General features: G+C 47.5%; 1 protein-coding gene across 1 annotated transcript; it reads left to right on the top strand.

The window, feature by feature from the left end:
* Nucleotides 1-6,441: 6,441 nt before the first annotated feature.
* PtA15_1A566 (uncharacterized protein) lies at nucleotides 6,442-7,126 on the top strand (the record flags this gene model as incomplete). Its single annotated transcript, XM_053165606.1, has 2 exons — nucleotides 6,442-6,683; nucleotides 6,904-7,126. 2 exons carry the CDS (start codon nucleotides 6,442-6,444, stop codon nucleotides 7,124-7,126), a joined length of 465 nt encoding a protein of 154 aa, XP_053016781.1.
* Nucleotides 7,127-11,111: the final 3,985 nt, after the last annotated feature.

The following is an 11,111-nucleotide window of genomic DNA, read 5'->3' as shown; positions in this document are numbered from 1 at the left end:
GGGCCGGGGCACGCCCCTACGGGGCTGCCGCAGTGTTTCTTGCAGAAATGGCATTTCCCAATGCTGTCGAGGTAGGAATTGATTCGCCAAAGGTGATCCTCGTTGATCCCACGACCCCCTCCTGTTCGATTGTGGGCGGTTGGAGTGGGGCGCAGTCAAAGGGCGGATTCCTTGATAAGGCTGATGTAAAACCCGCTGGTGCGGCTTTTGAATTCCCCGTACTTGAAGCCAGTGCTCACGATGGCTCGATGGTCGCTAATCTTTACTTGAAGGAGGTCAGGCAGCCCAAAGGTGACTGCCTCGGCAAGGTTGAAGTCGTCAAGAGTGTGTTTGTCAAAGTTGAGAAGAGATTGGATCGTTCTGGCGCGGGTGCTGAATTCAAGGAATGTCTCGGTCTCCGCCATCTTGAGTTGGTTGACCCTGCGTTTGAGTTTGGTGCGCCACTCAGTTGGGAGCGCAAATTCGAAGAGACGAGCTCTAAACTCGTCCCATGTCTTGCCAGCGTATTTTGATGACTCGTTGGCATAGAAGGAGAGCAGGTTGGTTTCGGCAATGAGCCCGCCAAGAATTAGGCGTTTGTCGTCCGCGTGAGTGACGTCTTTCATGGCGTAGAAAATTTGGACCCCTCGGATCCATCAAAGGAAAGGTTCCACGTCTTGGAACGGTCCTTTAAAGGCGGGGCCGTCGGAGACCCTAAACTTTTGGAGGTCAATGCGACCTGAGGCCAGTCGAGGGGTCGACTCGTCCTTGAAGATGCTCGTAGCGTTGTGTGACTCAAGAGCTTGGAAGCGGGCGGTGCTCGCTTCTTGGTTGGCTCTAGCTTGCTCATGGGCGGCCTTGACATCCGCCCGGGCTTGCTTCTGGACAGCTTGTAGGTCGGCACGGGCTTGCGCAATGGCCTCTTGAGCGATCCGCTGAGCTTCGGAGACTTGGGTCTGGGTGGCCAGAAGTTGTTTTGCTGTGTTCTGTTGGATGATCATGATCGCATTCAGCAGCTCGGTCGATGACATGGCCCCGGGGTCATCTGCCGGGGGCTGGTTGGAAGAGCTGGACGGGAAGTTCATTGAGGTCGTGACTGATAGGAGATGATCCAAAGGCAAGGACGTGTCTTCGGGGCCTGGGGTGGGTTCCGAGTTCGAGGGAGGTAAGGATGGTTGGGCAGCTTCTAGTCGGGACCGCTTGCGGATTTCCCAAGCGAGCTTCTCAGGGTCGGTGATTGGGATGAGGGGTTCGGTATTCGATTGCCGGGTGCTCATAAAAGAAAGGTGGCGATGGAGTCAAAGACTAAGATGTGGATCCTTTGATGGTTCAGAAGGGAAGTAAGGAAGAGAAGAGGTCTTTGGTGGCAGGGAAGGGAAAAAAAAGGGAGCCTAAAGAAGGCGTAAGAGGAAGGCGATCGACGAGGTGAAGACTCGGAAGGCTGGTCTTTTTCTTTGAGAAAAAAAAAAAATCGTTTTCGTTCTTTTGCTTTGCTGGGAGTGAATCGAGAGGAGTCGATTCAAGGTGAACTAGAAAAAAAAAGTGTAAGGACTCTGAATAGGAGTCCTTCACTGATCTAGGGGAGAGTGGCTCAAAGGTGGCACGAGGCTCGAGGCAGCTCTAGTTCACGGGGCTGGTATTTCAAGTGAGAGGAAAGAACTAGCCGGGAGAGATGTGGGAGCAGGGATCTCTCAGTACATGATGGGTTTTGAAGGAGGAATATAGAGGGAAAAGGAAACAACGAGATAAAGAGGAATGTGCTCGCTTACCTAGCCGGGAGAGATGTGGGAGCAGGGATCTCTGCCGGCTAGGACATGGAGGGAGGCACGGGTTGATGTAGCCTAGGTGCTGTGACATCTCCTTGTGAAACCCCGCGATGTGCGGGGGCTTCACACAATTGAGAGCATACAACCCTCTTGATTGCTGGCATAGAATAGCCATCAAGAGTATACAACCCACTCAATAACAGGTCTGCACCGGTCATTGAGGGGATACAACCCTCTTGATGACCGGTGTGGTAACCCTGTTCCTGTTCATACTATCACCCTCATATCACCTAAACCCTTCATAAATACCTCATTATTACTTCATATTCAGATTCTAAACCCCATTTTACCCCTAGTCACCCACTCATTCTACCTAGGATTTCCAAATGGATCAGCAGTTATTGGCATGTATAGTTTTGACAGGTATTTTCTTCATACATATCCTTAGCATTATTACATACATCATTCATTAGTATCATAGCTACATAGGACTGCAGATCTTACATAACTTCATTACTCATTTTCCCCTTCATATGAATCAGCAGTACATTCCTTCATAGCTCTTGTAGTTATTACCAAATGCTCATCATTATTTCATATTCTACATAGTTACCTTTCATGTACACTCCTTGGTCATTGCACCTTCATCATTACTGCTCATCTTCAGATATTGTTACTATGTGCTCATCATGTATCACCCCCCTGTAGTACCTCTCACATATATAAACACCCCTCTAGATGTTGTATCCCCATCATGCACTTTCACCCACTACACTTTGTATGCACCTTCCCCCACATACACTCAGTAGTACCTTCACACACCTCACTTAGATAACATTTCACCCCTCAGAAATATATCCCCCAGCATATATCTCATTACACATCTCAGAGTGACTCCCCAAGAGCTTCTGCTTTTCTCTCCATCTCACTTCTCCTCTCTCACTCAGTAGGATTGATACACCTCAAACCCATTAGTGTTAAAGCCATCTAAGTCAAAGAGAATCTTCAGCCACACCCTTTTCTTTTTCTTAGGCCCCATTTGGCTGCCGTGTTATACGTCATAAATGGTCAAATTTATGACGCGCAACCCCCGGGGGTTTCAAAGTTTTGGTGGCAATGGGGGGCGAACTTTGGGTCGCGGCGTCATAAATTACACAATTTATGAAGTATAACGCAGCAGCCAAACGGGGCCTTAGTGTAACCCTCTCTCCATCAGCATTAGTCAAGAGGGCAGCCTCACCAGCACCTGTAGCCTCTTCTACATGATTAGTAGTGTAGTTGACTATTTCCCCTCACAGCTCTTTCCTGATCTTTTAGGATTTCCACACCGGTCTGTGTCGCTCATCAAGGGGACTCAACACCCTCAATAACCGGTCTGCACAGGTCATTGAGGGGATACTCTACCATTCATTGAGAGGGTTTTATCCTCTCAAAGAACAGCACATACTGGTTGTTGAGAGTGTTGAGTCCCCTCAATAACCAGTCTGTACCGGTCATCAAGAGTGTTGAGTCCCCTCAATGACCGGCACAGACTGGTCATCAAGAGGGTTGTATCCTCTTGATGACCGGTGCAGACCGGTTATCAAGAGGGTTGTATGCTCTTGATGGCCGGTCTTTGCCAGCAATTGAGAGGGTTGAGTTCTCTTGATGAATGGTCTGGACCAGCCGTTGAGAAGTTGTATGCTCTTGATGGCCTGTATATCCCAGTCATCAAGAGCAATGGAAATAGTGTGTAGTTGAACTCCATTAATTTTTGGAGTGCACAGGGTCAACACCGCAAAAGCTACGCTGCGCATAGCAATTTAATTTGACCTCACTTTGCTACACTTTTAGTAGTGGGCTAGGTGCTACCCTTTTTGCTATTTTTCTAATGGGAAAAAAACTCAGAAAAATAGCAAGCTATTTTCAGTGGTAAGTGGCCGCATTCCGCTACCCTTCCTGCTACAGTAGCGGAAAAATTACTACTTTATTGATTTGGCTGTGCTACTGTAGCATCATTCAAAGTTCTTCAACATCATAAAATGATGGAGGATTGATGATTAATTGGATTTGTGGCACTTTCCACAGAAAAGCGGACTCACCCGCTATGCTTTTGGCAAAAAAGTGACCCCATTTGCTATGCTTCTTGCGCTACATAGCGCTTAGAGGGCTAACAAGCGCCAAAAGTGCAAATTTGGCCACTACACTAAACTTTAGCAAAATTGGTAAAAAATACTGCTTTGCTACACGCAGTTCAAATTCACGGTGCTGGTGCTTTGCTACCGCTCTAAATAGCGGTTTTCCGCTAGGGCTAACGCTACTCTGGATCTAGATTAGCGGGGTTTTGTTTTGCTATGCAAAAGCACCGCTTTTTGTAGCAAAGCGTAGCTCTTGCGGTGTTGACAGGGTTCCACTCTAAAGAAATTGGAGTGGCTAGCTGAGCACTCCAAAAAAGCGTTATTTTGGAGTGATCAGCCGGCCACTCCAATTTCTTTTGAGTGGAGCACTTTGCACCCCCAAATAAAACTTCTTTATCTGCTAAAAAATGGCCTGAGAACCTACACATTGCTGATCTTGCAATGATTGTCCCACCCAGCCTTACTCTTTCAAAGAAGCTTGCAAAAGGTGTTTGAAGTCCACATTTTGCTTGCCCGGCACAAGAATGCCTCTTCGGGTTTCAGGAACCCCTCTCAATGGCCGCCAATTTAAGCGGTCATGAAGTGGAGAAGGGAGTATGTACTCCATTTGATGGCCAGTTTCCTCTGCAGGCATGTACAAGCATCGAGAATTCTGCCCGGTGGGAAGGGATCTTGGCAAGCATGTAGCAGGTGGTTGCTGGGAAGCAACCTCGGCAAGCATGGAGACTAGAAGGTGACTTCCAAGGAGCAATATTTCCCCCGGGCCCGGCGAGCCAAGACACCTTCTGTTGTCCGGCCAGCCAATACACTTCCCTGCCGTCTGCCAAAAGCAGCCTTTCTTGGCTAGCTGGTACGGACTTCAAGTTTATTGAAGACACAGTTTTGCCAAAATTAAAAAAAATCAAGATCAAGGGTTTCCCCTTACAATTACACAAAATGAAGAAAAAAAAACATGGGTTTCCCCATTAACAAAATCTCAAAATAAAGGGGGGGGGTTCCTCATCACAATAAAAACACAAGCAACTTCTCAACCCAGCCTTCCAATAGCGGCAAAGCCATGCCCACAGGCTCAACACCAAGCCCGTGTCAAGCGCACGGGTCAAAGTTGAAAAATTTGGAAGAACTAGAAGTTGTTATTCCATTAGAGCTAAGTTCGATATGTACAATTTAGTGAGATTGAGAGATGTGAATTTACCTAGAAACAGGCTTCTGGCCGCTGACTAGGAGTTTTAAGAGAAAGGAAAGAAAAATCTCCGGCTGTTGCGTCTGTTTACGTTGCAGCCTCTTATCAGCGCCTTTCTCTTGTCTCATTTCTCCTGTTGGGTAAGGCCAGCTTACTTGGTCTGGACTCAGTCCTTCTGTTGACCTGGCCGTCGACGTGCCGGTAGGGTGGCGCAACTGGGTTCTTCTGTGAAACGCAGTTGCCTCAGTTAGCCCTTCTTTACTTTTGGTCATGGCTTGGGGATCCCGCTTCTCACCTCCTGCAATTCCTTTTTGGTATGCGGCTGGTTTGGCTTGGATCTGACTTTTAGGCAATTCACCTGTTTAAGCGGGGACAAGCAGTTAGCTACTTCCTTGTCTGTTGACCGGTCCAGAACACGATTACTCACCTGAGGTGTTTATCGAGATCCTTTCCAGTAACAACAATTGATTTTCGATCTTGCTGTTTGTGTCGTTGGTACCTGTGTTCGTCAAGAAGATGTACTCAGTTTTCCCGAGTTCACTAGCAGCTTGGGCTGTGGAGAGGGGTTTGCTTTGCTTACCAAACTCCGCAGCTGTTGTGGTTCGCGGCTCCCTTCTCATCTGGTGATTGTGGAGCCGGTCCCCTAGGCGTATATTCTTAAAAAAGTGATGGACATGAAGGCCCCCAGACTGCAGCAAAGTCTGCAGACCCTTGGGGGACCCACTCTTTGCCCCTCAGACTGCACACGTGCAACAGCGGAGGGGTTGAGGGCAACGGATAGCTGGAAGTGCAGCTTCTCCAATTACCTGGGGAAACAACTACATCTTTGAGCTATCCGCCTTTTAAGCTCTCCCTGGAATCAATACTGGCTCTCCCCATGCAAACACCACGCCATGGCCAATGTAACTGTAATTGATTCCATGGCAACTGCACCAGCCATTTGGAATTCCAAGATGCCTGTATACTCTATTTCCCATATTTGGCGTTGCCCAGACCCAAAGCCCCCCCCCCCTCCCGCAGCCCTTGCAACCGGTATCCCGAGCTACATCAGATTTCCTCTTCCCACCTGAAACCACTCAATTTTTTTCAAGCCATTTCCAGACAGTAGTGCTTGCAGCCCTGAAGATCCCCAAGACAAATCCAAATAACCTCTCAATACATGCAAAGAAATCATCAAAATTCTGGAGAGCAAGTAGAAGAAGGAAATTGAAAGATAGGTCAGGATTAATTTTCACATTTCCGCTTCACTATGTATTAGTATATGAATTCAAAATGTTCATGTGCCTCTTCTGCCCCTTGATGCTCAGTTCAGTCATCAAACATTACAAACCAATTCTTCCCTCCCCAATAGTATGTGCGGAACAGAACGGCTTGTCATGTCTTGTCGGCTCAGGCAATGGCCCACCAATTGCATCCAATATTCCGGCCACTTGCTCTCCAAACACAGCCACCGCTCCTAGCCCACCCATCCTGTCCCACAACAACAGCAGACAATCCAGAAGCCAATCTGGACCAGCAAGCGCGCCCAGCCCAATTACTACCAACAATTCTCCAACCTGGATGTGCAATGCCATTCACAACAGCACAAGAGAGCGCTAAAGGAGAATCTGTGGAATTTTATTTTGCCTTGATCTACTGGTGAGTAATAATGAGTTACTGGCTGGATGCCTGTTCGAGATCGGGCGGTACCTTCTGGTGGAAAAGAATGACCATGCTGGTCTACTGATTTCTCTGTCTCCTTGTCGCCATCGGCGGCTTAAACTCCTACCGCGTCTGCAAACGCCGCTTGCTCAGGAACGGCAACAACACCTGGCTGGAGACAAGGAGAATGGCCAGCTGACGCTTGTCGTGGACCAAGGCCCTCGCTGACCCGCACCCACTCCGGCTTCCCTGCTGCTGCTTGCCCCTTGGACTGTCAACTCAGGTCCATTGACCACGACCCTTGCAAGCTTGCTCAGATACATTTCCAACAATTTCTGCTACCCCCTGCCCAGACCTCCATCCAACCCCTCCCGCCCGGCCAATCTGGCCCCAAAATGCAGTCACCGCAAGCGTCTTTCAATGTTGATCCTGTTAGCTAGATGCTGAGATCATCAGGGAAGATTACAGATTCCAATCCTTGGCTGTTGCCATCTCCAATCTGACCATGTTGATTCACTTCCCGGTGGTGTTAACATCGTAATGGGCCCAAAGGTTTGTACGCCACAAATTTCTGTAGGAAACCAGAACCAGACCCAAACCCGCAGCAACCTCCAAGGAAGCTCGCGCGGCTAGACCAAGGCGCAAGCCCAGCTGCCATAAAAGGTTAGACCCCTCTTGCAGTTCAGACCAAAACCTACACAGCGGTTGCACGATTTTGGGTTTTGCACGTCAAATTGACGCGGGGTGGAAGCCACCGGCAAATTGACCCCCGCGCTGTCAAATTGCCGCCAATCTGACCGCGCCCCCGCCAACACTCAAGCTCATGCAAAGTTGACTTGACTTCAGGCGTTAACTTGCCTGGTCAATTTGACAGTAAACATGCCTTGACCAATCAAACACCGGCGGGCATAGCGGCAATTTGCCGTCAAGAACCTTTGACGGCCAGCAAGCCGGCAACCACCAGAGCTCACCAGCGGCCATCAGGAGAGGGGGCCTACGCAGATTTCAGAATATTCTAAAAGTCTGTGCGTTGGAGGGACATGTCACCCTCAACACCCCTTCACCTCACTCTTCAGAGGCACATCCAAACGTTGAGCAAGTCCCTTTGTCACCCTCCACATCCCCAGCAATAACTCCAACCAATTCCCTCATCACCCCTCCAGAGGGACATGTCACCTTCAATCAAGCTCCTTGTCATTCTCCCGAGCACCCCGTCCAGATCACCAGCCCCCATCATCATGATGTCTCCAAGAGGTCAGTGCAGTGGCTCGGCAAACAAACCTTGCACATTCATCTCATTCAATTCCAAATCCAACTCGACTCTCCAAAAGGCCTGATTCAACAATCAATACTGCGACTACACCGCCGTCTTTGGATGCCTCTTAATTTCATCATCTCCAACTGTCTGATCTTCCGATACATAAACACAAATAGGAATAAGCATTTAGTCGCACATTGAGCTGTTCCCAAAAACAAAGTCATCATGGTTACTGTCCCAGTGAGTCTTGCCTCATTTCTCGCTAATGACCCATCTCGAATCCTTGTGCCCTCTCGACAAAAGTAACTGATTAACAGCAAAATACGCTCATGCCAGGTCACACAATCTGAAATGTCTACAACAAAGTGCAAGCCGTTCTTGATGGATGAGCTGGTGATGTTTGGTGACAGCATCACTCAATTTGCTTGGCAAGCAGGCGGCACAGGCGCAGAACTAGCGCAGATTTTATGTATTGCCAACCATCCTCCTCAAGATTTATTTTGGCTGGATACCACAAGCACAGAGAACTAACGTTGGAAAACCGTTTTTAAACAAACAGTACAAGAGCGTATAGAACCGTGCAGACAAGAGAAGACAAAGTTACTCCAGTAACTCGGCTAACACCCGTAAGTGGGAAGAAACCAAGCAAACAGACCTACCAGAGAAAGAGACTGATGTTGGTTGCACGGCCGACCGGAGTGCAGGACTAAACAGAACATCCCGTAATACACAAAGGTGGCGCTAGCGTGCATCCAACCCCTTCCACTCCCATCAAACCAGACTCAGTCCCCGGGCATCTCCTGTCCCGCTTTTAGGTACATGCCCGGACCAATCTTCTCACTCAGATTACTTTCAAGCTTCATTATTATGATTGTAAATACAAAGCTCTAACTGTCAATAAAAAATTCATTTTAGTTGCTCTAAATCTTTTAATTTCCAGGGGTGGCAGTTCAGGTCTGAGAGGGTGACCTCTCACAGAAAAGGGATCCATCCCATTGACACAAATATTCACATGGTTGATCATCCACATCTTCCTCCTAGGCTTGCCAAGGAGCCTGTCTGCTGTGTCCACCACAGCCCATTTTCATCATCACAAAACTGCTTCAACTGACCAGCCAACAGCTGGTCTGTATTGTGTGATGAGACAAAAATATTCAAGACTGGGGTAGTATTGGCAATTTCTGCAAACATCCAGCAGGAATTTTTCAAAGCAGGCTGGTGGTTATTCATCATGCTTCACTTGGTACTGTGAGGATAATGAGTAGGTATTCTATAGGCTAATCCTTTCAATTGAAAATGATCAAATCTGATCCAATTGTCACAGATTTTCTCACTTTGAACCAGGCACCTGATGACAAAGGCTGTTCCCAATCATTTTGTCTTGAGAGTGAGATCTTTCATAGTGACTTCTGTTCTATCATTGTCACATAGCAGATTCCAAGAGCTGGGCGTGCTTTACTCCTCCTGTGAGTACAGCGGCGCAGCAGCCTTGGCCTCTGGTTGTATAAATATAAAAGGGCATAAAATCCTAATTTGTAAACATCTTTCGTCATTGTAATATATGATCATCATCTGTAATATATCATCATCATCTGTAATATATCATCATCATCTGTAATATATCATCATCATCTGTAATATATCATCATCATCTGTAATATATCATCATCATCTGTAATATATCATCATCATCAGAAGTGTGAATTAAAGCCTTGTCTATTAGTCTGTTGTTATCTTAGATAAAAAATCCTTAGGTGAACCTTTTGGAAGTATACCTAGTCTGTAGACATTCACAAGATACTCAATCTGTGGCCTGTCCCAATTTTTATTTTAGTACTCAAGTCATTACACTGGATGATTTCCCATTGTCATTTAGGGAGCTCTAGAAGACCCTCTAAATCCTAAATCAAGACATCTATCAAAAATTCAACCAGTGCACATGAAATTAATGGACTGGAGGATTAGGAAAACATTTCCTTTTTTGTCAAAAATGAAGAATTTGGGTGTGTAAATTGAGATCTGGGAGGCTCCCATGGACTCAACAGGAATTCCTCCACTCTCTAACCTCACACCCCTTGAGTCTTGGTGGACAGATTTTACTATGTGGTTTGGCAAGTTATGTGGTTAGAAGGGCTAGCTACAGGCCAAAATTTTGTTTTGCGGACCCAAATGAGTATGTGGTATGAGAAGTTATGCCCTTATACATGCATATGGTCAGAGAGGTTTGACTGCATCAAGAACGCGGGCACGTCCTCTGATGATTGATAGAGTAAAGAAATTGCATTCACTGGTCACAGGTGATTCATTTTAAACAAGTGCACGAGATTTTGAGGAGCTGTAGTGCATTGGGTAGACCGCCTGATATGAACATCAACATCACAACAAGAAGAGGGCGAAATCGAGATAAATTCATGCACTCCGAGGGGGTCGCTATGCCTGGCAAGTCGCCGAGATCGTAGCTGCTGAGGGTCAGGGGGAAGTCCAGGGCCTTAATTCTTCTGCAGTAGCGGTAAAGATCGGGGAAGTTTCACGTACCAATGCACCGAATTTCTGAAGATAAAAGAGCATCAGCACCAGCGGTTGCACCCATCGCATGCGTGCGGCGGGCCGCCCGGCGGGCAATCAGAACAGCAGTTGATGCCGGGCTTTGTAAGAGTTGGGTGAGAGATAGTAAAAGGATACCCGGTCAACAACGACTTTGGACTTAGAAACATCCATCCACTCCCAAACCACTCCCAAATCCATCACGAGAGAACATGCGCCCATCCATCATCTTCATCGCTGCAATTGGTGTATTCCAGAATGCTATGCCGACTGTTAGTGTTGACGTGCGTATTACAGGTGGAAACTCATCTGTGAGCTTTCAACCATTTCGTTCTTTGGACTTAGAAACGGCTAGAAAAATTCTCCTCACACAAAGAACGAAATGGTTGAAAGCTCACAGATGAGTTTCCACCTGTAATACGCACGTCAACACTAACAGTCGGCATAGCATTCTGTAGCCGTGCTACAATTGGCTACGCGACAGGCGCCCATACTAGGGGCGCGCTGTACGCGTGTTAGGTTTTTCCGGCTCCGCACGAGCCAGGAGTTAGAGGTGCCGAAGCCCCTGCGTACTGCACGCAAGGGGTTGTTGGTTTCGTTTCTTCTTTCTTTTCTCAGACAAG

This window comes from Puccinia triticina, chromosome 1A, assembly GCF_026914185.1.
Source record: "Puccinia triticina chromosome 1A, complete sequence".
NCBI lineage: Eukaryota > Fungi > Basidiomycota > Pucciniomycetes > Pucciniales > Pucciniaceae > Puccinia > Puccinia triticina.
This window is presented reverse-complemented; position numbering and strand designations above follow the sequence as displayed.